At 46.2% G+C, this 25,459-nt stretch overlaps 2 protein-coding genes across 2 annotated transcripts; one reads left to right on the top strand and one right to left on the bottom strand.

The window, feature by feature from the left end:
- The first annotated feature begins 37 nt into the window (after positions 1–37).
- SRRD (SRR1 domain containing) lies at positions 38–8,257 on the top strand. Its single transcript, XM_004387639.2, has 7 exons — positions 38–204; positions 2,672–2,712; positions 4,085–4,353; positions 4,459–4,557; positions 6,887–7,041; positions 7,540–7,585; positions 8,005–8,257. The coding sequence occupies exons 1-7, from the start codon at positions 41–43 to the stop codon at positions 8,224–8,226; spliced, it is 996 nt and encodes a 331-aa protein (XP_004387696.2). The 5' UTR covers positions 38–40; the 3' UTR covers positions 8,227–8,257.
- On the bottom strand, positions 7,790–24,676 carry TFIP11 (tuftelin interacting protein 11). Its single transcript, XM_004387624.2, has 13 exons — positions 24,620–24,676; positions 22,664–22,976; positions 20,439–20,592; positions 20,002–20,158; positions 18,118–18,245; positions 15,995–16,147; positions 14,170–14,697; positions 13,941–14,047; positions 13,020–13,188; positions 12,062–12,305; positions 11,377–11,519; positions 10,722–10,887; positions 7,790–8,951 (listed from the first exon to the last, which is right to left on the bottom strand). The coding sequence occupies exons 2-13, from the start codon at positions 22,870–22,872 to the stop codon at positions 8,596–8,598; spliced, it is 2,514 nt and encodes an 837-aa protein (XP_004387681.1). The 5' UTR covers positions 22,873–22,976; positions 24,620–24,676; the 3' UTR covers positions 7,790–8,595.
- Between the last annotated feature and the right edge of the window lie 783 nt (positions 24,677–25,459).

Raw genomic sequence — 25,459 nt, 5'->3', positions numbered from 1 at the left:
TATGGCCGAGTGCGCCGCGCGCCAGCGACGTCTAAGGCGAATGGCGACGGTAGCAGCTGCCCTGGAACCCTGGCAGGCGGCAGCTCCAAGGAAAAGGCGTTCGGCTACGCGGCGACCGGCGCGGCGAGAGGCCGCAGCCCGGGGCCCGGAGGTGGACTCCGAGGCAGACAGTGCAACCGTACTGCGTCGCATCCGGGAGGCCGGGTGAGTGTGGGGTCGGCCCTTGACTGGAATCCTGATGCCTGTCGGAGCCTCTCTGAGCCTCAGTCTCCCCATCTGTAAAATGGGGAGAACTGCAAACCTTTCAAGAAGTTATTGTTAGGATTTAACGGACACAGTGAGCTCATTACAGGTCTAGATTATAGTAAGCGCTCAGTAAAGGTTGTTATCCCTTTTATTCCGATTACAGCTGCCTGACCTCGGGCAAGTTACGTAATCTCTATATGCCTCAGTTTTCTCATGTGTGAAATGGGGATGAAAATAGTATCTACATAGGCATATTTTGAGGATTCATTGAATTAGTAAATGTTTGCTGTTAATATTATGCCAATTTTGGTTATTATTGGTATTGTTGACATGAGAGAAGCAGAAGCAGCACATCATTGTCATCTTCATTATTATTATTATTAATTTACTGAGCAGCTGCTATGTGCTTGGCACTGGATTAAGCATTTTACACACTTTATCAATTTTGAACATTGCAGTCACCCTAGGGAGATAGAGAACCGGGTCTCAAAGAAGATGTGGAACCAGATTTCAACCTCAGATCTTTGTGACTCCAAAACCTGTGTTTCAAGCTTTCCATTATTCTGGACACTTATCCCTCCATGGCACAAATGGTTACGTGCTCAACTACTAGCTGAAAGGTTGGCAGTTTGAACCCACCCTGAGTACCTCAGAAGACAGGCCAGGCGATCTGCTTCCAGAACCCTACGGAGCAGTTCTACTCTGTACACACGGGGTCACCACGGGTCTGAATCTACACCATGCAGATAACAACAATATCCCTCCCCACTCCCCTTCACCTTGCTCAGTATCTTAGAAAGCACTTAAAACAGTGCCTAAACAGAGGAAGCACTGTGCCGATTTGATGGCAGCTAACCACAACAACTATTGTTAGTTGGAGTCTCTGGGTGGTGAAACAGTTAATATGCTCGGTTGCTAACTGAAAGGTTGGAAGTTCCAGTCCACCCAGAGGTGCCTTGGAAGAAAGGCCTGGCGATCTACTTCCAAAAAAATCAGCCAATGAAAACCCTATGGAGCACAGTTCTACTCTTGACAACACATGGGGTCACCATGAGTCTAGCTGACTCGACAGCAACTGGTTACTGTTATTTAGTATTATTATCTTTATCTGCAGTACTGTAAGGCTCAATAAATAACAGCTTTTGTTAGCACTTCTTCATGACATCTGAAGGACTATCACAAGGGCGAGAAGTTAGACTCATTTTGTGTGTCCCCTCTCTTAGAGGGGCAAGGTAGAATTAGAGCCAAGAGGCATTGGTGACCTGGAAATTACCACTGAATAGAAGGAAGTTGCTGACCAGCTGGCAGAGCCTGTGACAAAAGCAGCAGACGTCCCCCTTACCACTTAGGGCTTTTATCCCTTTGAAACAGGTAGCATTAAGCTAAACTTCTCTACTTGGTAGGCTTCCTGGTTATGAGATTAGGTGAGAGAGATTCTGAATACAGCTTTTTCTGAAGCACAGACTCCATTCACCTGGCAGGTTGAGGTGGGGGAGGGATTCCCACTGCCCTGTTCTCATGTGCACGCACTTGGTCAGGTTTACAGAGCACTTGGAATTTTCCTTTCCCTCTGTGAGGAATGTAGGGGGAGCTCTGGGCAGATCTTTCCTTTCTCTCACTCTCTGAGCCCCCCGAACACCATGTCCGGCTTATGGCTTATGAGTTAAAATCCAGCTGTAAATCTTTACAGAAACAGACTGCCACATCTTTCTCCCGAGGAGCGGGCTGGTAGGTTCGAACTGCCCGCTTTCCAGTTAGCAGCTGAGTGCTTTAACTACTGTGCCACCAGAGCTCCTAATTCACTGTTGGTTTTGTTTCGCTCTGGATTTGTGGAAACCAGTTGACTTGAATAAACAAAACCTAGACACTTGCTTTTGTCCCTTCTTTTACTTTCACGTTAGAATTATTTATAATAATTGCTGTTTACTGTGTATTTACTGTATCCAAAGCACTGTGCTAAGTGTGTTAACTCATTTAATCCCCCCCCCCGTATCCTGTGATAAGTCCAATTCTTATTCCTATTTTAGAGATGAGGAAATTAAAACTCAGAAAGGCCAAATCCACATTTTAACAACTATGTATGGAGCCGTTCCTCTGTGCCAAGCTCTGTTGTGGACCAAGGATACAGCTGTAAACAGAACAGACCAAGGCCCGGCCCCCATAGAGGTCACTATCTAGACCCATCCCTGGGAATCAGGGGCCTCCTCCAGGAACCTGTCTCTCGTGCCCTCTTTGAGCACCAGCAGCATGTGCTCCAGCCCTGGATATCTTTGCCATGTATCCTCCTCCTCCCATCAATGGGTGAAGGTGGGCTCTGTGTCTGAGGACTCCTCATCCTCATTACATCCAGTTCATGGTGTGGGTGCAAGTCATTGTTATGACAGCTGCAAAAATATGGGCACTGATCGCACCGTTTTCTCAGCAGGGAGGACCTACTTCTCTCTGATTTCTGGAGTTCAGCACTAGGTGAGGACCACCAGGTCGAGGGTGGGGGTGGCAGGAGTGGGAGGAGGGAGGGTCTGCATGTGGGCAGAGAAAGGAATCCAGTCGTCGTGTGTGGACAGTTTGCTTCACACAGCAGTGTGCCCGCTGGGTTCTGATTCTGACTTCCCCCTTATGGCTGTATGTCTTTTGGCACTTAATTAACTCTGACGCTCAGTTTCTTTATCTATGAAATGAGGATGATAATGTACATATTCCCTAGAGTAGTTTTGAGAATTAAATGGGGCAGTTTAGTTAAGCGCCTAGAACAGTTCTTGCCTGCTGCACAGGAGACAATAAACGTTAGCTGTCGTTATCGTTACTGTAATTTAGGTTTATCCTGATCTTTCTCCTTGACGTGACAGTGTAGACTTCTCCCCCCATGCGGGTGTAATTTCTTCCTCAACATAACAGGTGGCAACATAATGCATGGAGTGAACATGCTGTAGTTATAATTTTTATTAAGGGACATAGCTTGTTTCCTTTTTTTACTTGTTTCTTAGTTATTATTATACGTAACTTTGCAATGAGTATCTTTGTGCAGAAAGCTTTCCCCAAATGTAGGATGATTTTCTAGGATATATTCACAGAAGTGGAATAGTCAAAGGCAGCGACCAACTTGATATCCATTGTCAAGTTGTTTTCTAAAAAACTTTTACCAATTTATTTACCTACCAGCAAGGACTAAATGAGCCAGTTTTTCATGCCACCTTTCCTAGCTTTGTTTTAAAATATCTTTGCTAATTTGATAGGTGAAAATTGGTATCTTATTGTTGGAATGTGTGTGGCTTTTTGTGTTTTATTTGAGGGGGCTGTATACATATTTGTTCAACAGAATTTGGTACTAATATAATAAAAGGAGGGATGAGAGAACTCACCTGTATATGAGAAAATTTAAATAGGATAGTATATTCTATTAGGCTCTTGAAGACTCTAGCCTACTTTTTCTTCTTTGGAGTCATTGCACATTAAATTTTGCTATTCCCAGCCATTTATAATGTGAGTTGAGAGCTATGTTCCTCCATTCGTTATTTAAAAAAAAAAGTAGGTCATTCAGAACACAGCCTGCACTTAAATGGAAACTGTGCCCATGAATGAAACCTATTTTTTCCCTGAAAAAATTATCCTAGGTTGTAAGTCGTGGGAGTCGTGAGGAGGCAATGGCCTTTCAGTTTTTGAAGGACGTGGCCGTGTGTCCTAGGCATGCTCAGGATTGAGGCAGGTCGCTCTTCTCGCTGAGTTGCCAGAGCCTCCCCTGTCCTGCTCCCTTTCTCCCTGGGCCTGGGGATGTGTTTTGTGGGGGGGTTCACAGGGTCAGGGCACATCTTCTGACTGCACTCGGGGACGGCTCTTTCAGAAACCATCAACAGATGTCTCAGGAAACATCAGGAACTACTGAAGACACTGGTGGGGACTCTTCCGGAAGCCCTCGGAAACCTGCACCTTGACTCATCACCAGATGAGCCAGACGTGGCCCGTGACTGCACCCGGGGGGAGACGGGGGAGACCCTGGTCACGGGAGCCTGCCACTTGAAGTGCGTGTGTTATGGCATTGGGAACTTTGCCACCTGTGTCATAGCTAGAAACCAGCTAACGTTTTTGCTGCTCTTCCTGGAAAAGTGCCAGGTAAGCCTTTGGACCATCTTTATCGTCTCTCCCCTGTGCCTCTCACATGGTGGGCACACGCATGCTTGACTGAAATCCACGCATCATTCTTCCTTTCTCCTGCAGATTCCCAGAAGTCACTGCTGTGTGTATGACCCTCTGTTTAGCCAACTGGAGATTGCAGTTCTGAACACCCTAGGTGTGACTGTGCTCAGTGAGAACGAGGTAAGTGGTTTAGGGGAGGGTTGTGTAAATCCTGACCAAACTGACGTCAGACTCTGTCCTGTGACATCAGTTTCTATTGAAATGGTGGTCATTTCTATCCAGTACTTTCTTTCCCAGTGCCTGTAATAGGTGATCAATCAGTTATCCACATTTTAGCTTATGCTGTGCCCTGTCAGAAAAAAATACAGCTACGCAAATGGCATGAAATAGAACATGTCAGATTTGCAAAATTCTTGTGAGAAGTCTGCTTCAGAAATTATACTAAGTTGATATTTACTGCTGCTATTTAAAAACAGTCTGCTCCGAGATACGTATTTATGCAAAAGAATTGAAAACAGGGACTCAAACAGATAGCAGTACACCAGTGTTCACAGCAGCATTGTTTACAATAGCCAAGAAGGGGAAGCAACCCAGCTGCCCATCAACATATTGAGTGTATTAAAAAAATGTGGTCTATCCATGCAATGGAATATTACTCAGGCATAAAGAGAAATGAAGTTCTGATACATGCTTACAACGTGGGTGAAACCTGAAAACATTTATACTCACTGAAATAAGCCAGACACAAAAGGACAAATATTGTATGATCCCACTTACATGAAATATGTAGCATAGGCTAATTCATAGAGACAGAAAGTAGATTAATGGTTACCAGGGGCTGAGGGGAAGGAGAAATGGGGAGTTAATATTTAATGGTTACAGTTTCTGTCTGGGATGATGAAAAGGTGTTGGAAATAGATGGTGGTGACGGTTGCACAACATGGTGAATATAATTAATGGCACTGAAGCATACACTTAAAAATGGTTAAAATGGCAAATTTTATGTTATATATGTATTTTAGGAGCCCTGCTGGAGTAGTGGTTAAGAGCTTGGCAGTTAACCAAAGCGTTGGCAGTTTGAACCCACCAGCTGCTATTCTGAAGCCCTGTAGGGCAGATCTACTCTGTCTTATAGGGTTGCTATGACTTGGAATGATCTCAACTTTTTATATGTATTTTACCACAGTAAAATTTAAAAATAAAATAAAGAGGGCATGGAGTCTTGGTGCCTCATGAGGTCTTTCTGGTTGGATTTTACCCACACCAGGGCAGGTCATAAATAGGGGTCCGAACATCTCCCTTCTTGGAAGCAGTAGCCCAGTCACACCCATAGTACCTGGCTGTGAGTTATGAATAAATCCTCCACCCACTCTCGCACCCCTAAAAGAGTTGGGGTTCAAATTTTCAGAGACCTCTTAACAAAAGAAATTCATTACACAAGCTGAAGGCACATACTTCTGACTTGAGTTGTGCATTGGCCCGAGGATTATAGAATAATCATTGATTCCTGTGTGTGTCCTGTAATTGTCATCTTACTGCTTATTGTAAAACATGAAAATTAGGCACAGGTGAGAGAGGTCATCCCCAATGGTGGCAAGGTCCTAAAACACCATCACTCAACTCAAATACTCTTTTCTGGGTGACTGCTCTGTGCTAGGCCGGGAGCTTGAGGGAACCAAGATGAACAAGAGCCAGTCCCTGTCTTCAGGGAGCCCACGGTCACATCAGGGCACGTGGTCTGTAATCAGGTGAATAATAAATAGGACAGTGAAGTAGAACCAGATCATAGAACCATGACACAGAACCATGTACAAGTAATGGAGGCAGGCCAGGGCAAGGAGACCCGCTCTGTTTAGGGGCCACAGAGGAAGGTTTCCTGGAGTGTGAGCTGGGTTTGCAGGTCTACCAGGAGGAGCTGGCCAGATGAACAGGACCAGGATCGCAGGCAGCCTGTGCAGAGCCACGAAACAGAACTGAGTGGTCAAGAGACTAATGCCACGCGGCCAGGGAGGCTGCAGGCAGAGTGGAGAGGGAGCAGCCACAAAGGCACAGCAAAGGGCCTTATGTTGCCTACAGCCAAGCAAGTTTGGCTGTAGAGCAGCGGTTCTCAACCAGGGGTGATTGTGTCCCCAACAGGGAACATTTGGAGTGCACTCGTAACAGGGATCTGCAGAAAGTGGCACAGGAAGCGTGGAGGATTACTGGACAGTCCGTGGGGGACAGTAACTTGCTGCTCCTCCTGCCCTTGGTGTCACGGACCCCGAGAAGCCCCTTCGTTAGTCCAGAGCTTTGTGTTGACGGGACACAATTCGTTAAGTCAAAACCAGAGTTCTTTTGGGACATCATGGTTTCTTTTTCTCCCATAGAATTTTACAGATTTCATACACACTAGACTATTCCACAATGGAATAATATGACACTTCAGCTCATTATTAATCCACGTCCTTATCTCTACCTCACCTTGCTGTAAGAAGTTTAAGAATGTTGACATCTGCTTCTCTTGTGTCAGGAAGGAAAGCGGAGTATTTGTGGTGAGCCCACAGTCTTTTACATGCTCCATTGTGGGACAGCTTTGTACAACAATCTTTTATGGAGTAACTGGTCAGTAGATGCCCTTTCCAAAATGGTCATCATTGGAAACAGCTTCAGAGGACTTGAAGAAAGGTAAGCCTGTGACAGGCGGGATTCTTTTCAGCCTGAGGTAAAGCCCCTAGCTCAGGTTTGATCCACCTGAGCAGGAAACGCTTCCACTGCTCATCTGCACTTGGGAAATGCTTTTCATAGGGAACTGAACAAAAGGTCAAGGACAGGCAGTCAGAACCTTGAGTCAAGATAGGAAGCAAGGAGTCTTTCTGTCAGCAGTTGTCCCCTCCCTTATCATGGACAGAATGCTTTTTTAGAAATGGTAAAAGCCATTTGATGTTTCTGCTGACAGCTATACACTGTCGTTCTGTTTCCCAGTGCTTCCATGTCTGCTCTGTCCTTTCTCTTGAATGCATGAAATTGGTGTGGTTACTGGGGTATTGACATTTTCTACTAAATATCTAAACCTACCCCATGCCCCAAACATTTTTCTGAGTTCTTAAATCATCTTGTCTGGCTGTCTTAAGTTTAATAAAACCACCCTCATACCTCCTAATAGTGGTTTCTTTTTATTTCTAGGTTGTTGACAAGGATTCTGCAGAAAAATTATCCCTACATTGCAAAGGTATCTATCTGGACCAAGAAGGTGGGACAGAAACAGGTGTAAAAATAAATAATATTTATTATTTATTCTTACTGTGAAGAATTCCACCTTTACATCTGTAGGAGGAAACTAGGGGCTAACCGAAGACAGAGTACTGTATTGTCCGTGAGCTCTTTCTTCATCCTTTCAGAAAGCTAAGACATTTTAGTGCATCTCAATTTTTTTCTAATTTCCTTTATTCTTGGTATAACAGTCTAACATGTCCACTGCTTTGGGGCTTCCAATCCATTACACAAGAGCATTTAAATCAAAATATCCTATTGCTTATATTTTAAAAAAGAGAACATGGGGGTGAAAACTAATAGAAGTATAACCCAAAAGAGTGGGGGTTACTGTGCTTATCAGGCTTTCACCTTTTACATTTGAATTTTTCTGCTCAGATTTTCAAAGGCCTGGAGGAGCTTGAATTTCCTCAGACCCCACAGTACACAGACATATTTAATGACACCTCCGTCCACTGGTTCCCTGCACAAAAGTTAAAACAACTCTCTGCGGATACGTGGGTGTTCCGGGAAGAACCAGATTATCAGGACTGCGAGGACCTTGAAATCATCAGGAAGAAGACAGAAGACCCTTCAGCTGGTGACTCGAGCTCATTATAATGTATTCCATGTTGGCTGAGGGAAAGTCTGCCACCAGAGATGAAAGGGAAGGCTGTGGGGGAGGAATACAGACAACTCCAGTGGGCCAGATTTTAGAAATAAGAACAGGAAATACATCAACTTGGCTGTCCTGCTTGGCAGATAAGCACGTAAGGAACTGGTGTAAAGATTGATGCACTTCTGTAAATAAAGTAGCTTAATCATGTTCTCTATCTTTTCTGGGTGACCCTGCCTGACAGGGAGTTATCTCCTGAACAGACAGAAGTTGCCCTTTGGAAGAATCATTTAAATAATACTTTTATTCACAGGAAACGTTTTTGAATGCCCTCCGAGGTCCCAGTCTCGGGCCTGCTCCGGCCCTGCGGCCGTCTATTTGGCCATGTCAATCAGGCTCTGCAAGGAGGTGGGCACCCAGGTCTTCTCCCCCTGGACAAACACCACTCCCCGGTCAATGTAGATCACGATGCGGCCGAAGGTGTACAGCTGCTTCCCCTCGTGCCGCTTCCCAATGACGGGCATAAAAACGATGTTGTGCTCCTCAGCCTTGGTCTGGATGAGGTCCTTGAAGTTCATGGGCACTGAGCTGGCAGCCACACCGATGCCCCTCTGGGCCATGTTCTCGGCTTCCCGCCGCTCCTGCATGGCCTCATACTGGAAGTCCTTCCTCCGCTCCGTGTGGGTGAGGTAGGCGATGTTCTCCCGCGCTCCGGGCTGCATGTAGGCACCTGAGATACAGAAGGGCAGGGAGTGAGGTGTTTCTAAGATTTATGTAAATGGAGACATGATTTGGCCTGAGTCTGGGTGTGCCAGAGGTGCCGTCTCTATGAAAGGCAGGCAGCTCTGCCTCAAAGACACAAAGCACCAAAAGAAGATGATCAAGTGCCTTTGAGGAAAGTTTAGACAACTATGGTTGACATCACATAAAAATTGGTCTGATGAGATTTTAATACCTAGCAACCAGAGAAATTATTAAACAGTCATTATAAAATATCTGCAAGGAATTTACCATTTCAGAGCTGGACGCCTTGACAGCCAATTGCTAGTCACTGTGCCATGCCTACCTTGTTTGGTAGAGTCTGCACTCCACACTGCCAAAGCTTTGAGAACCTTGAAGAACACATGGTCTACGCTAGTTACACTGAACCTGGTACATGCCCTCCACCATGGAGGAATTTAAAGTGCACTTGGGGAGCCAAAACATGTATGTGTAAGGGTAACACAGGACCACAAATGTCAAGGGCTGAGGGGTAGGGTACAGTGCTGGAAGCATGGGGCCTGGGGTGGCTAAGGAAGTTTCCAGAGAATGTGAAATGAAGATAGGACTTAAATAAGTAGAGAGAAGCACAGAAGTATGTCTGCCTCATTAAACACAGTATATAAATATATAAATTGCTTCCATATAATAGGCTAAGTAGAAAAACTCAGAAAATATGGATTCCAGTCCCAACTGCCACCTTAGCTGTGTGACCCTGAACACGCTATTGGCGTCACTGAGCTTATCTGTGAAATGGAGTGGGACCATGTGATTGTGTTTCAAATGCTATGAATCACTTACTTAGCCTCAGGTGTCAGCACACTGTAATACAGGATGGGCTGAAACAGGCTCCCCAAGGGAAAAACACAAGCGTACGTTCATTTACTTATGATCCCGGCAGAATGGAACTACACAGCTATGGGAAGAGATCCACACAGGAACAGCTGACTACCAACTTAGGACACTATTTCCAAAGACACCAGTTACTAAGTGCTGTGTGCAGAGTGTTTTACAAACATTAACTCACTTGATCCCCCTTGTAACCGAGGAAGTAGGTATCATTACTGTTTTACAGGTAAAGAAATGGGGCTAAGTGTTAAAGTCTGGACTGGAACTCAACACTGTCAACCTCAACCCCAAGCTGTTGTGCTTGAGCAGCACACTGGATGCCGGCCAAGCAGATGCACACAGGGGCCCTACAAGGCCACACAGCACAGTGGGACAAAGGTGGGCATGGAGCTGGGCCGACGGTTAAATCCAGGTGTAAGTCAGCTACATTCAGGGAAAAACGTCCCTCCCAATAACAGTAGGTCTTGACAGCGGGTGTTAGCTAACCGTGTAACTGAATATGGTGAAGAAGAATCAGCAGTGTCTGTGGGGCTTCACCATATGTTAAGCTCTGGTTTAAGTAGTCTACAGGTGTTTGGAAACTCAGATTCTGTGTCATTTACATACTCAGAAACATGGAACCCAGTGCCAAACCAAAAAAAAACCCAACAAACCCACTGCCCGTGAGTCAATTCCGACTCATAGTGACCCTATAGGACCGGGTAGTACTGCTCAATAGGGTTTCTAAGGCTGAAATCTCTATGGAAGGAGACTCCAACATCTTTCTCCTGTGGAGTGGCCGGTGGGTTGGAACCTCCAACCTTTTCAGTTAGTAGCCGAGAGCTTCACCACAGCGCCACCAGGGCCCCTTAACCCAGTGCCAGGATATGCAAAAATGGGAATCCCCACTCACCAACGTTGGAGGACACAGCCCTGTTCATGATATCAAGTGCTTCGTTAAATTTGTCCTTGACGGATGGGTGGGCCAGGACTTGGTCTGAGAACATGGATTTCCAGCCCAGGTACCACTTGGTGATCTCCTCGTAATTGGGGCTGTTACTGAGCCAGGAGCACAGCACCTGCCCCAAAAGACAAAACAAGAAACACTCGCACCCACAGTGGCAACAACTGGGAGCAGAATTCCAAAGGGAGCGTTTGTTTTTGATCCTGCTCCTACAAGCTGCTGACGTTACTTACAGGGACTTACAATTCCTTAAGTCTGGCACTTAAGAGTATGGATTCTGGAGTCAGTCTGGTAGCTCTGTGAGCTTGCACATAAACTCTGAGCCTCAGTCTTCACGTCTATACAATGGGGATACTATAGTCCTGACCCTAGAGGGCCACTGTGAGGAGTCAACGGGATACCACAAATAAATCTTACAACAGCACCTGGCACATGGCAACTGTTCAATCAGTGGTGGCCACTAAACTCACCCCTCCCCTGAAGCGTGTAATTTATTCTCATTCTGTAATTACAGCACTATCATCTGACAGCTATCCAAGGCCTGAACACCTGCAGTCATGCCTGGGCAGAAAATTCATGACTCCCCTCCCCAGCCCCAGCGTACCTGAAGCCACTTGGGGAAGAAGTGCTTTTCGAGAAGCCCCACTAGGCTGGAGACAGAGATCATCCCCTCCCAGTCGATCACCCAGTAAAAGGCATCCATGTGCTGCTGGTGGGGGTTAATGACGAGCTCCCCAAGGCACATCCCTGGAAGAGAAGCCCAGTCTCTGAGGCTCCACTCTCATCCCACCCAAACCACAGATGCAGAAAGAGCACACCATCACCACGTGTCAGCCTCTGATCTGCTTTTAAAGGTCCATTTTAAGCTCCTGACATAGCAATTCTTAAAGATCAAAATATTTCTAACCCAGAAATAACTCCTTTTCTTAAATTAAGAAAATATATATATCTGGAATAAAATACCACCAAATTTTGAGACCACCCCTGGATATCCTAGTACCAGAGGCCAAAACCAGACCAGTCAGGAAAAAGCAGCGAGGCATGCTGAGTCTGACATTGTCACTAGAGGCGTCTAGTCACTGCTGTAACTAAACAGAAGTAAGGATTTGCTAGTTACATTTCCATTCAGGGCACAAAACAGCACCTTTTATACAGTGAGAAATACCGTGCGCTAAGTTTTTTCACAAAACTCAAAGGTCATGTTTCAAGAAGCAAAGTCACTATGGCGGGCCGCCGAAACCACGGCACCAAAGCCACTGGACTTGAAACGCGTTTTCCCCTTTCCTTACCCAGCTTGGGCACAATGTTCTTGACCATGAACGCTTCCCAGGAGCCAGGGGTGAAAACATCCTTCCAAGGCTGGAGGATGAGCTTGGCGGAGGAGTCGCTGGGGTGCCACTTCTGCAGGGCGCTGGACAGCTTGCTGCGGATGGGAGAGTAGAGTGGCTCCAGACGCGCCTGCATGAGCGGGAGCCACGGGTGGATCCATGAGTGGATGGGGACAGTGTCTGTCAGCGGGTTCCAGTTTTCCACCTGTGGAGGGGATGGGGAGAAAGAGTTAACCCAGCCTGTCAAAGAACCACGGTGCAGTTAATAACAAGTGCTGTCCTTGGGGAAGGAGGCCACATGCTCTTCTGGCCAAAGTCCACAGTCCTTTGCACGTGTGTGGAGAACCACTGTCCCCTTTTTATGAAGGGGAAAGCTAGGTACAAAGAAAGCAGAGAAGACCGCTTTGTAGGCATTTTACACAACATTTTCCCCAAAACAGAGACAATGACCCACAAACAAATACACCCACGCAATTGTACTAAATCTCAGAAATGGCATCATTCTAATTTTATTAAATCAAGAAGATGAAGTACCTCTGGAGGGGGGATTTTGGGAAAGTACTGAGAAGAAGGGGAAAGCTAGGTACAAAGAAGCAGAGAAGACCGCTTTGTAGGCATTTTACACATCTTCCCCAAAACAGAGACAATGACCCACAAACAAATACACCCACGCAATTGTACTAAATCTCAGAAATGGCACCATTCTAATTTTATTAAATCAAGAAGATGAAGTACCTCTGGAGGGGGGATTTTGGGAAAGTACTGAGAAAAAGGCCTGAGTTAACATCATAGGGCAATAGTTACTCTGCTTACAAATGCTGTTAATTCCGGGCATCTGAACAGCCCTCAGATAATGACCAGAACTGCTAAACAAGTTCCCGTGATTACTGAGGACAACCGTTTCCCTAACTCGCCCCACCTCTTTCTGCAGCTTGGGGAAGATGAGCTGGTCCAGGATGTTGTCTGAAATCCACATAGGGATGATGCGCACCCAGCTGTCCAGGAAGTCCACCATCGGGTCACAGTTCCTTGGTTGCCACTGGGTGACAATATTTCGGACAAATGGCATCCAGACTTCCCATATCAGCCTACGGGAAAAAGGCAGAGGAAAGACTGGTTAATTGTTCTGAATGGTTTCAGAGTATACTCACCACCCATCTCTCTAGAATAAGAAATAAGATAGCTAACTGCAAGGAAATCAAATCACAGAAAACCAGCAGGCCGGTCCCTATGTCAGCCAGACCCAAGCCTGCCTCTCCCTTGCTCTCTGGGCCACTCACTCAACTTCTGGGGCCTTGGTCTCCTGCTCTAGTGGCCTGGCAGACTGCTCCAGGTGTATACAAGCTCACGGCCCAACACAAGGACCTCCTCTTGGAACTGCCCCACGTATCACGCACGCTCCCACCCTGGCCCTCACAAGGTTCTTCTGGACACAAGGCCTATGCCCAGCAGTCCCTCTCGCCCTTTGGGTCACAGCTTAAATGTCACCTCCTGACACCTCTGCCCCAACCCTCGTTCAGGAAGGTGTGTGCCCTTGTTATACTCTACCACTGCACCCAGTCTGCACCTTGTGTTTATCTGTTCAGGTCCTTCTCTGCCATCTGCCGTGTTCACTGTACTACATGGGTCTGCCGCCTGCACTTAGCATTACATGACCCTCAACAGATGCTTGACAAGCACTGGTTAAATGAACACACACGTTAATTTAAGTTCCTAGAGCAGTACCAGTATAGAGCAGAGGATTAAAATCTGGTTCCTCCCGCCTCCCCCAGCCATTAGCCATCCTACCCCAGCCCGAGGAGACGGCGCAGGCAAGCAGGGCCCGCCCCGCCCTAAGTACCTGTGAAAGGCGTCCGCCGAGAGGTCCTGCCCACCGTGAGACAAGAGGTGGTCATTCTCCAGGAGGCTCTTCCACTTGGAAATGATTTCAGTGCCATACGTGCAGTCCTGAAGACAAATGCACACAGCTGATGTGGCTGCCAGGTGAACTAGCCCACCCTGGCCTCAGGACAAGCTCACCAAACAAGGGCCCGCCCCAAACAGGAGACACCATTTTCCCAACGACTCACTTTGAGGGGGTCCCACTCCTTGAAGTACTCCTTCATGAGCGGGTAGACGATGGCCACGGCAAGGTCCACCCGGTCGGACATCCTGTACTCCTCGTAATACTTGTCCTGCAGGGTCTCAAAGACGCGGGCGCACTCGTCCAGCGTGAGGGGGTTGCTGCAGTTGGGCTGCATCCGCCGCTCACACTCCTCCACCATCTCCAGGACCTTGCTGAGGTTGGAGATGACCCTCTCCTCGTGGTCCAGCACCTCAGACATCTTCTCCAGCTCGTGTGACAGGTTGACCACCATGTCCCGCTCATACTGCAGCTGCCGGTCACTCTGGATGATCTCCTGCTCCGTGAGGTCGATAAGCAGCTGCAGGTTGTGCTCCAGCTCGGGCAGTGCAAAGCCTGGGGCCTTGGCCTCTTTGCCAGGCAGTGGCAGCTGCTGCGACTGCAGTGGCAGCCCGTCGTCGGGGACGTTGTGCTTGTGGCTGATCTGGCTGTAGCTGTAGTAGACCTTCTGCTCACGGCCTGTCATGTCTATGACCTTGGAGAACGCGGCAGAGGGGATGCACATTAACACTCACCATTGCTACTCTGTTACACAGACGCCTACACCTGGGGGAAGGCACTGTGCCAGTGGAAATATGTAAACCCACACTATTCAGCAGAGCCAAAGCAGGGCGGTGTCTCTAAGTGGGATCCTTGCAGTACTAGATTAAAGGAGACTCAGGGGACAAAGCAATCAGCTCCAATGAGCAGTTCACGGTTGGGTTCCATTTGACAAACCAGAATAAGACTTTTTAGGAAAACTGAGGGTATCTGAATATGGACAGCACTTCTGAAACAGAACTGTCATCACTTTAAATAAAAGTGTGATCCGTGAACCACCAGCATTAGAATCACCAGGGAAAAGATAAGAGATGCAGAGTCCTTGGTCCCAGTACAGAGCTATCACTGCAAAATCTCCCCGTTGTGACCTGAGCATCTGCATTTCTTGCCAGGTTCCCCAGATAACTGTGATGCACACTTGAGAACTGCCACTTAAAGCTCTCTTTGAGTTCTACAGTCCCCCCACACTATACATATATCCCATACCAAACAACAACAAAAAACTCACCATTATTCTCTGGCTCCTGAGAAGAGTAATGGAAAACCTAATACTCTATGCAAATAAAAGTGGCTAAAAATTGACTCCATTTTTTTTTTAAAAAAAAAAGAGTATATTCAAGGCTGGTGAAGAGGCCCTGAGGACTCTCTCATGCTTGCTGTCAGAGAACGAGAATACCACCTTCCCAGAAAGCAATTTGGTAATAAGTATTCTGAGTCTTAAATACTATTATATCCTGGTGGTGGTACTTGTAGGAATCTATCCTAAAGAAATATTCGAAAGACCAAGCTTTACGCACAACTAGCCTGCCAAAAACCAAACTGAAACAGAGAGAAAGTAAAGGTCTAGCAACAGAGGTCGGATCAAGTACACAGCACAGCCGCTCCCTGCAATTATGAGCTCATTAAACATGGTGTTCACACTGTGTTTCTAATAACGGAAACGTGATGGGAATTCTACTGACTGAGCACCATACAGACAGGAACACCGTTTTGTTTACCACCATCTCCCTGTTGCCTTGAAAAGTGCCTGGTACAGACTAGGAACTCAGAACTATTACTAGATGTGGGAGTGCAGTGAATGGGAACATGCTGATGTCAAGTGAGGAAATCAAGCCAAGATCAAAGGCCTAAAGGACCTCAGAAAATGTCCAGTGATTATATCTGGGGTGTGGGATTGCTTTTGTGTCTTCCAAACACCCTCTCCTGGGCCAGGTGTCCAAGGGCGCCCGTACCTTGACCTGAGAAAGCTCCTTCTGGGGAGCGGTGAGCTTCTTGCTGATCCTGCCCTTGGCCTTCAACTCTTCCACTGTCTTGTAAGAGTACTTGGGCTTCTTCTTGCTTCCACTGGGGTCTTTCCTCCACTGGCTCAGCTCCTTCTGGAACTCCTGAACCAGAGGGATGCAGTCAATTGAAATAAAAAAGGACCATTTTTCACAGCTGCTGGGGCCACTGAGACCATTAACAGACATTCACCAGCCACTTATCATCTACACCAGATTCTATGCTAAGCATCGTGCCTTGCTGTTATTACTGGGTGCTGTAGAGTCAATTTTCAATTCATAGTGACCCCATGTGACAGAGCAGAACTGCCCCATAGGGTTTTCTAGGCTGTAATCTTTATGGGAGCAGATCACCAAGGCTTTCTCCTGCAGAGGCGCTGGGTGGGTTCCAACAGCCAACTTTTCAGTTAGCAGCCAAGCACTTAACCCACGCTAAAACCCTCTAATGATATTCCTTTCCCTGCCGCTCTTCACAAACAAATGCAGTCTAGGCAGGTATACCACACTGGAGGGAGAAACAAAAGGGTGAAGGCAACATTTACTGAACGTCTACTATGGGAAGACGGTAGCTAGTTTTAAATGTACCTCATGTAAAACCTAGAAATGCAAGATAAAGGATTTTTAAAAATCCATACAAAACACTGGCTTTAATTTAAAAATGAAGGTAAACTGCCAAACCCCAAAGTCTGAAGGCAAAGACATCTTTTACCCTTGGGGTTTGCAACAATTTCTGCAGGAGGATCTAAAGCAAAGGAGGAAACTGCTGGACTGAGGGTAGTAGAATCCAGCCCATAAAAGTGAATTTTGTGGTAGTGTTTTGCTTTTCTCACACTGGTTTAAAACTTGGCAATTTTTCTCAAAAGAAAACAAAAAAATCTGGGCTTCTGGTTACTTTGGGAAAATCAGAAGATCAGGCAATACTGAGGCCACATTCTCATATGGCAATAATCGCCTGAAGCTGAGTGGAGGATACTCCTTTAGACAGGCCATATCCTCATGTGTCTGCCTCAGTCCCCACCACTCCCTGTTGTCTCACACCTGGCTCAGCTTCCTCCCTTGACTTCTACTGCATGCCTGCATTGGTGGCTTCTCAAGTCTGAGAACCCTGATTCAACGAGTAGTCAATCGCACATTATCAAATATCTCCTTCTCATTAAGAGGAGACAATCAGTGACAAGAAAAATAAGAACATGTGCCTTTGCAGCATCCAGCTCTCCTTCGTAAATGCAAAGGAGAAAGAGTCATCTTTGAATCAAGGCAGCTGGTTCCATTTTATCGCTGGAGCAAAGTGACACACAGCTGCCAGCAGATGGCTCCCCGCTGCACTTGGGATGAAATCCTAGCACCAAAAAAAGGCCTCCAAGGCCTGCGGTGGGCCCCGCCCTCCTCTCTGAGCCACTTCCTTCCCCTTCCCACTCTATGCACTACCTTCCTGCCACAATGGCCTCTTTTACAGTCTCTTAACCATCAAGCTCAGAGCTGCCCACTCAGTGTTCCCCAGCCTCTCAACTCTCCCTGTAGCTGGCTCTTTCTCTACTGCCTATTTCAACTGACATATTTCCCTCCCTAAGAGATCTTCCCTGACCACCCATTTAATTAAAAAAGCAGGTGACCACCCCTCCCCCCAAGACTTATTTCCTATCTTCGCACTTGTTAGCCCTTATTGTCATTTCTAACCACACTGTATTTGCTCATCTGCTGTCTATCTCTGTCCACCAAGCTCCAGGCCTGTTCATCATGGCACACCCAGTCCCCAGCACAGTACCAGACAGACGGCAGGTGTGCAATAAACATCTGAAGAGTGCTGGAATGAATGAGGAAACCCTGGTGGCGTAGTGGTTAACAGCTATGGCTGCTAACGAAAAGGTCGGCAGTTCGAATCCAACAGGCAAGCCTTGGAAACCATACGGGGCAGTTCTACTCTGTCCTATAGGGTCACTGAGTCAGAATCCACTCAACAGCAACGGGTTTAGGTTTTTTTTTTTTTTTTTTGGAATAAAGGAACAAATGGATGAACAGCTAGCCATCTGAAATGCAGAGAACACCACCTTCCCTCTCAACATCTGGTTAGTTACCTCTTCAGCTTCCTCTTCTGAGTCAACCACGGGGAAGTCTTGCAGGGACTGAGTGGTGCGTTCTGAGCCGTAAGCCCCCACAGCTCCTTTTCCCTTTCTCTGTTTGGCTTCAATAGGGTTGATTATACCTGGCGAAGTTCACCAAAAGAAAAAGAGAGGGATGTCAGATCACAGCATTTCATGTATTTGAACAAGCTGCTCAGTGAAATCACACTTCCTTGCTCTTTAACAAAATAACACAGGACTCATGGGAAGAGGACTTTTCTCTGCCCACAGAACACTGTTCAAGTGCCATGTGACCGCAAACTTCTGAACTCGTGCTATCCCAGCACACAGCCTGCTGTCATTAGGCTATCTATTTCCTAAATATGGATTTCCATTTCCACCTGGACTCATTTTTTAATCGACAGGAAGAAAATGGGGTAATTCATTCATAAGTGGGAATTCCAGCATAGTAAATTTTATACTTGACTGGTTTGTAAGCCTCTAATACGGAAAGTACAGTAACTCAGATAGTATATTGATTCTGACTAAAGTGTTCTTAATAGATGTTGCAATTTAACGAGACTGAATCTATTTTACATAGTAGTTCCTATTTTCTACATCTAACTTATTTTATAGTATGTTTAGGCCTTGGCAAGAAATGTTGTGTTTTTCTTATTTTAAAAAAAACAACAAAAACCAAACATATTGCTGTTGAGTTGATCCCGACTCATAGCAACCCTACAGGACAGAGTAGAACTGCCCCATAGGGTTTCCAAGGAGTGGCTGGTGGATTCAAACTGCTGACCTTTTGGTTAGCAGCCGAGCTCTTAACCACTGCGCCACCAGGGCTCCTTTCATATAAAAGAGTTTACAAATAAGACCACAAAAATTCAGCGAAGATTACTCCCTACCCCACCACCACCCCTTTCCATTTAGTACTGCTGAAATCTCAAATAAGGACTGTCCCCTTATTTGCACTGCAGGTCATCATTTCTACACCCAAGTTCATGTATTTTTCATACAGCTGAAGTTTTTAACACATAACCTGGATTTAACTTTTAAAATTATCTAGGGACTAAGATTTGAATTATAGAGACTATTACTGATTACACCCAGCTGGTGACTGTGCACAGGAAATAGCTCAAGGAGAGGAAGAAAACTCCTGCAAGAATTCATCTGCTTTGTCTGAGTGGCTCTGGTATCAAGCAGATAAGAACGTCTGAGAGGCGCTGTGTCTCATCAGGGATGGAGGTGAGAAGAGGAGACAGTGCTACAGAGAAAAGACGGAGGGAACCAATGCAGGATGTGCTCAGCAATGTTTAGACTTTATAACTGCATGTCTCGAGCTATTCAAAAAGCTACACACAAGGTTTTCTTGATACCCTGAAGGACAAGTAACTGTTTTTGCAAAACTGAAACCCTTTTGAGTAGGGACTGCATACTCTAATGCCTCCACAGGTCCCAGGAAAGTTAATGTAAATGCGTAAAGTGGGTTAGGTGGAAGAACGACAGGGAGTGGTGGAGAAGGCCGCAAAGAGAAGAACATGTGCCCTTTCCAAGGGGGCTGCTATGATTCAACCAAACCAATTCCTGCCTGGCAAAATCTAGACTTTGATGTGAAATTGTCTGATTTTTAAATATTGGTAACTAATTCAATTTTCTTTTAGAAACGCTGCACAGGCCAATAAGAAGCCTGTCTTTTAGCACATCAGCTTACAGCTTGTTTTGATAAAGCAAGGTAGCTTAAGAGAGCAACCATCTTCTGCTGGCAGATCATGCTGCAGAGTTAAAGTACTTTTAAAAGGGAAAAGGCAGAGCAAAAGCAAGCCATTCCTCATTCCCCTCTTCTCTCCTCTGACTTGCACCCTCGTACAAAACTCCAGGGCAATAGTATGATACCTTGTGCATTCTTCCCGAGGCCCCTTCCAGGGACGTAGCCCATCTTCTGAAGAAGCTTCTGCCCAATCCCTTTTGTGTGTCTTTCCCAGCTGCCAAAGTCCATGAATGACTTTGTTCCTCCTGCAAAACCTTTCTGGCTGGGTTTAAAATTGCCTCCCTGAAAAGAACAAACGTCAAAGTTTAGCTGATGGAAAAAGAAGCAAAATCTAAGGAAGCTTAGCGGGCAGTCCCAGGGCATTATAAAAAGTGTCACACGGACCACAAATATCTGTGATGTGCGTTAGGTAAGGAAAGAGACTGCACTGCACACCTCAAAGACACCCACTGCTCCCACTGGGTTCCGGCTGAGCCCCCTCCCTGCTTCTAGGACGTACCAGGGCCAACAATGACCTTTCAAGGACATTACTAAGGTTACAATCCTGCAATAAAGACTATACCGTTTTTAACTTCTTTGGTCCAAAATCCTTAGGAAAATCATCCTGCTTCACAGGTTTCTCTTCGTCATCAGAATCCTCCAGCTCCGCCTCCTCGGCCGCCCCTTTCTTGAGCCCCGCACTGATGAAGCTGACTGGCGCAGAGTAGTCACGAGTCCTGTGGCGCAGACACAAAGCCCCCCGGGGCCCATAAAGACCTCTTCTGCAGCCAACCTTTTCTGGAAAATTTGCTCACTAGAGAATTTCTTAGACTACACCTCATGGAATCCATTTTAAGAGTCCGCATTTACTTAATATATCAAAATACCCAAAGAGCCCAGATCCTGTAATCCTTGCTTCCTATTCACTTAACATTTTACCTGATGTGTTTAATCCAAATCTAGGGCTGAAGAGTTATCAGTGTAAATGTAGAGCTGATTATAAATTCCAAATATGATGTGCTAATCCAGTTTTCCTCTTACACTTTTTAAATTAACTTACTTTTAAAAAGCATTTGTTTCAGATACTATTTCAAGTACAAAATCAAACAGGAGAAGAAAGGAATTCTGATAGATAAAAATTGTAAATAAAATCCACTGAAAGAGATTATATGAATGGAAAGTACATTAATGGCTATATTAATCAAACTGTCAGAAAAAGGCCCGTATCCCTTAAATTTATCTAAATAAAAAACTACACTAAAAATGCCTAAGAAAATAACTCCGTGAGATAGAAAGTATTGATTTTAATCCTGACTGCTCCAGTAACACATACAATAGGTCATTAACTTCAGTTCCCTTCTGCATAAACTGAAACCGATATATTTGTATTGTGTGGTTAAAAGAACAAGGGAAAAAGAGTCCAATGAAAAACCTGGGACTATTGCAAACCAGTGCAATCCTTTATGAAATGATCAACCTAGTAATAAAACATCCCACGGCAGCAACAGAAGGGAATTCAAGGAGTTTCTTTCTCAAAAGAGGCAGTATAACTGAGTGGCTGGTTAGAAGCCCAAACTCTATATATAGAGTCAGACCCAGATTCCAATTCTAGCTCAACCTTTGCCTAGCCACGTGACCTCTGGCCTCAGTTTCTTTATCTGTAAAATGGGGATGACAATAATGGTATCTTTCTCATAAGGTAAATGAAATGAGGGATGTAAAGTACCGAGAATAAGTATGCAACTTAATGTTGGCAGCTATGATTTTCTTATGATTAGGCAATTCTTGACCCCTGATCTGTTTATTATCCAATTTTGGATTTCCCTGCCGGATGGGAAGAAGTAGAACTGACCCCAACACTCCTTCTCCCCAGTCCCGTTCGTGAAAAAGGCACAATCTCAGTGGGACAGAGTCCACAGGCCACAGATGGGACAGGGCAAGATGAAGCCAAATCAGCCCCACACACAGGTCAAGTGCGCTGCAGCCCCTCACACATGGTCTCACGCTGTGTTTGGGGGTGGGGCGGGGGGGTAGACTTTGGGCCTGACTCCTCGTCTCCCTGCTCCCATCCCAGCCTGGGCTCCCTCTACCTCTGCAGAGCACTGCCATGGTCTCCTTCCGGAGCTCCTTCTTCCACTATACCTCCATGCCCACTGTGCACACCAGCAAAAGAGCCTTCTCCAAACTGCTCCACATCTTACTCTCTCCACCATGGCCTTCAGGCCCCTGAAGACTTGATCTCCAGCCTTCCATCCAACTATGTTCCCCCTCCCTCTCTCCGCCCTAGCCTGCAAAACCTTTTCGTTTCCTTGTGGATACCCTGCTGCCTCCCCTCTAAGGCCTTTGCATCCTCCTGCCTCTCCTTCCACCCCAGTTACCTTCTACTTTCATATCAGCTCAAGTGTCACTTCTCCACAGAGACCATCCCTGACCTCCCTGAATAGATCAAATACCCTAAAATGTGCTCTCCTTCAGGTCTGAAATCACAGTTACAGACTTCCAGCTTTTGTGCAAAGAACTGATTAATGCCTGTCTCCATCCACTATCTAAGAGTTCTAGGAAGGCAAGGAATGGTCTGTAATCCAATAAAAGTGTTATTGCTCAGTAAACACTGACTGAATGATTAAATCAGCAAAAGAGTAGCATTCTTGCCTGAAGAAGAAACTGGACCTCCCTAGCTAATGTTGTCATACCTAAAGAACTTCGTAAGGCCAAGAGAAAAATATACTTGGCGGGTGTCTACCCAGTACCCTCCATCCATGTCCCCTTCCCTGAAGTAGGAGGAGCCAGTCCCACGCAGACCAGTACCGTTTGCCTCCAAAGCTGGGTCGCTCTTCATCCGAGTCTCGCTCTGCCCATATCCCGTAGGTGGCCTCTTCCTTGGTCTGCCAGTGCCGCTGCCGGTTGGGGTTGAACTCATTCTGGAGATCCCAGTCGGTGATCTCAAAGTTCTCATGCTCATCCTCATCCTCATCCATGCGGCCTTCCCCGTCCCGGTACAAGTGGGACAGTGACATGGCCCGTCAGTAAAGGAAGGGACAAAAAGGGCACAGTCTATGAAAAGTCCTGGGGACAGCAACGGAAGGCTTCCTGTCAGTCCCTGCTCCCTTCAGAACTCCCACTAAACACAAAGTCAGTTAAAATCATTGTTACTATTCAATAAAGCACACAGTTAAAGACATATTTCAGAAAACAATCAGTACTACAACAGGTGAAACAAAAGATTAATTTCAACCATCTATGTGATTCTTAAAAAGTATGCATTTCTCTATCCTAGTCAATGTTGTAAGACTTCACCCACACATATACAAAAGCCACACAAAAACAACTAAGTAAATATGTTCTTCTATATATTATTGTCTCAGAAATTGGGTAGATATCTTCCTAAACCCCAGATTTTATTCTTATTTTTTCTATTACTGAGTAAGAGAAATTAGCAGTAGTAATTAGGCAGCAGTAATTATGAACACTACCATAACAGTCAGGCATATGTGGACTGGAATAGAGACTCTACCTCTTGGTGGCTCGGTGATGAGACTTGGTTGTCTCTGAAATAGGGATTAGCTACTACACCAACCTTAAAGAACGTAAGGTGGAATTCAATCAGATGGAGCTTAAAAATCTCTTAAAACAAAAAACCAAGTCAGCTGCTGCAGAGTCAACTCCAATTCATGACAACCCATGTGTGTCAGAGTAGAACTGTGCTCCACAGGGATTTTCAAGGGCTGATTTTTCAAAGGTTGACTTTCAAGGCACCTCTGGGTGGACTTGAACCACCAACCTTATGGTTAGCAGCCAAGTGCCTAACTTTCTGTGCCACCCAAGGACACCAAACGCACTCAACTCATAATAAATGCTCAAAGAAGAATAGCTGCTGCTGTAGTGATCACCCCAGTTAAGTTCATCATTGCTACCATTATTGGATTAGGGAATGAATCCAGTAAAGTGATTATGAAATCAATCAGGTGCTAAAATCACAGCCAGGGTTCAAATCTCAACTCCAACAGGTACTCAGTGTGTGAGTTAAATGCACAGAAAGTGTCAAGCATGGTGCACTACATAACAATACATTCAATGAGGGACAAGGATTGTGATTCTTCTCTACCAGTTGCTGACTACTTCCACAGGAAGTGTGTCAAACTCTGCTCAGCTCTGTCAGAAAATTCCTCCCTGCTTCTTCTACTCACTGCTCCCAGTGCAGCTGGTCCCAACCTCATCCAGCAACACACAGGCGGTAAATGTTCTCAGAGAAGATGTAGAGTCCCAGATACATGGGAAGAAATTATACTGCTGGCTCCTGGGGCACAGCCATGGTAATAAATCAGAGTAGCTACGAGTTACAGCGCCCTCAGTAGGTATGAAGTACTTGCTGGGCACTCCAGGTCGGTTATATAACGTAAGCATGCGGACACTTACACGAGGTAAGTACTACTAACGTTTTCATGCTTCAGATAACAAAAATGAGACTCGGAAGCTAAACAACATGCCCTAGGTTCCACGGCTAACAGAGCTCGAACCAGAGCTTGCGCTTCTCTTCACCCTGCTGTCCAATCTTCGCGGAGGAGGCCCGGGGTCTTGACCCGGCCCTGGCCTTGGCCCCAGCTCCCGGGTAACCCCGAGCGGACCCGCCCCTCTACAGGCCTCAGCAGCGCCGTCGGCGAAATGGGGTCCTACAACGCTGAGGCGAAGGCCGTCTTTCCCTCGCCCCCACTCCCAATGGCGCAGCTCCCTCTCATCGCATTTCCACTCCTCCGCCTAGCTCACCTCTCCGCCGTCCCGCGTACAGAAAACAGCCGTCTATTCGGCACTATGAACCCGCCACTCCTGGCGGCCGGAACCCGGAAGTATTTACGAAGGCGCGCCGGAAATGACGCGCGTGGCACTCATGTCGCGCTGCTGCCATGGCAACAGTGGAATGCTAGAGGTTCTTGGGTTCTAAAACCGTGGGGCTGAGATACAAGAAAGGTAACCGGGATTTGCAGGTCCCCGAGCGGACGTTTTTCCCGGCATGTCGGTCTCCCTGTCGTGCCCACTTTGTACCGCGACGCCCACCTATGATGACCCATGTGGGCATAGCCGAGCCACCTTGGCCAAAGGAAGCTTCTTTGCCAGCCTCAGATTCTAAATCTGTAAAATGGGGATATAGGACTAGCTCATAGGACAGTTGTGAGCATTAGTGTGATACAGTAAGGAGCCCGGTACATGGCCCTCAAATGGGAATAATGAAGACCACAACTGTGTGTCTTGTATCTTTGGGTCTTCAGTATAAGCACCATCGTGGGCACAGAATGGTTACCTTTTAGAGGAGTTTGACGGTGTACGGGAATAAGTGAGCAAACTAGAATTCCCAAGTGTTCTCTCCAGGAAATCGTTCCATTCTTGTCGTTTCAAACAGGTTGATAAATAATTTATTCAGTCACACATCTAATATAAATGTATTAAGTGCCTACTGATATAATGGGCCCAGCTAATACAGTGGGCTTAAGTGTGGGAAGCTGCTTCCTAGAGACCTGGAGCAAGTTGCTTCACTTCTCTGCACCTCAATTTCCCCATCTGTAAAATGGGGATAATGAAGGTGCTGCTCTAAAATGATTGTTTTCAGGA

This window comes from Trichechus manatus, unplaced genomic scaffold, assembly GCF_000243295.1.
Source record: "Trichechus manatus latirostris isolate Lorelei unplaced genomic scaffold, TriManLat1.0 scaffold00190, whole genome shotgun sequence".
In the NCBI taxonomy this organism is placed as follows: domain Eukaryota; kingdom Metazoa; phylum Chordata; class Mammalia; order Sirenia; family Trichechidae; genus Trichechus; species Trichechus manatus.
The sequence above is the reverse complement of the archived record's forward strand: the minus strand, read 5'-3'. Positions and strand labels throughout refer to the sequence as shown.

Excerpts from the sequence above, each read along its gene's own strand:
- SRRD (XM_004387639.2), top strand. The coding sequence starts at position 41 with ATGGCGACGGTAGCAGCTGCCCTGGAACCCTGGCAGGCGGCAGCTCCA. Across the intron at positions 4,354-4,458 it reads TCTTCCTGGAAAAGTGCCAG|ATTCCCAGAAGTCACTGCTG; the intron begins GTAAGCCTTTGG and ends TTTCTCCTGCAG. Across the intron at positions 7,042-7,539 it reads TTCAGAGGACTTGAAGAAAG|GTTGTTGACAAGGATTCTGC; the intron begins GTAAGCCTGTGA and ends TTTTATTTCTAG.
- TFIP11 (XM_004387624.2), bottom strand. The coding sequence starts at position 22,872 with ATGTCACTGTCCCACTTGTACCGGGACGGGGAAGGCCGCATGGATGAG. Across the intron at positions 20,593-22,663 it reads CCCAGCTTTGGAGGCAAACG|GACTCGTGACTACTCTGCGC; the intron begins GTACTGGTCTGC and ends TCTGCGCCACAG. Across the intron at positions 20,159-20,438 it reads GACCAAAGAAGTTAAAAACG|GGAGGCAATTTTAAACCCAG; the intron begins GTATAGTCTTTA and ends TGTTCTTTTCAG.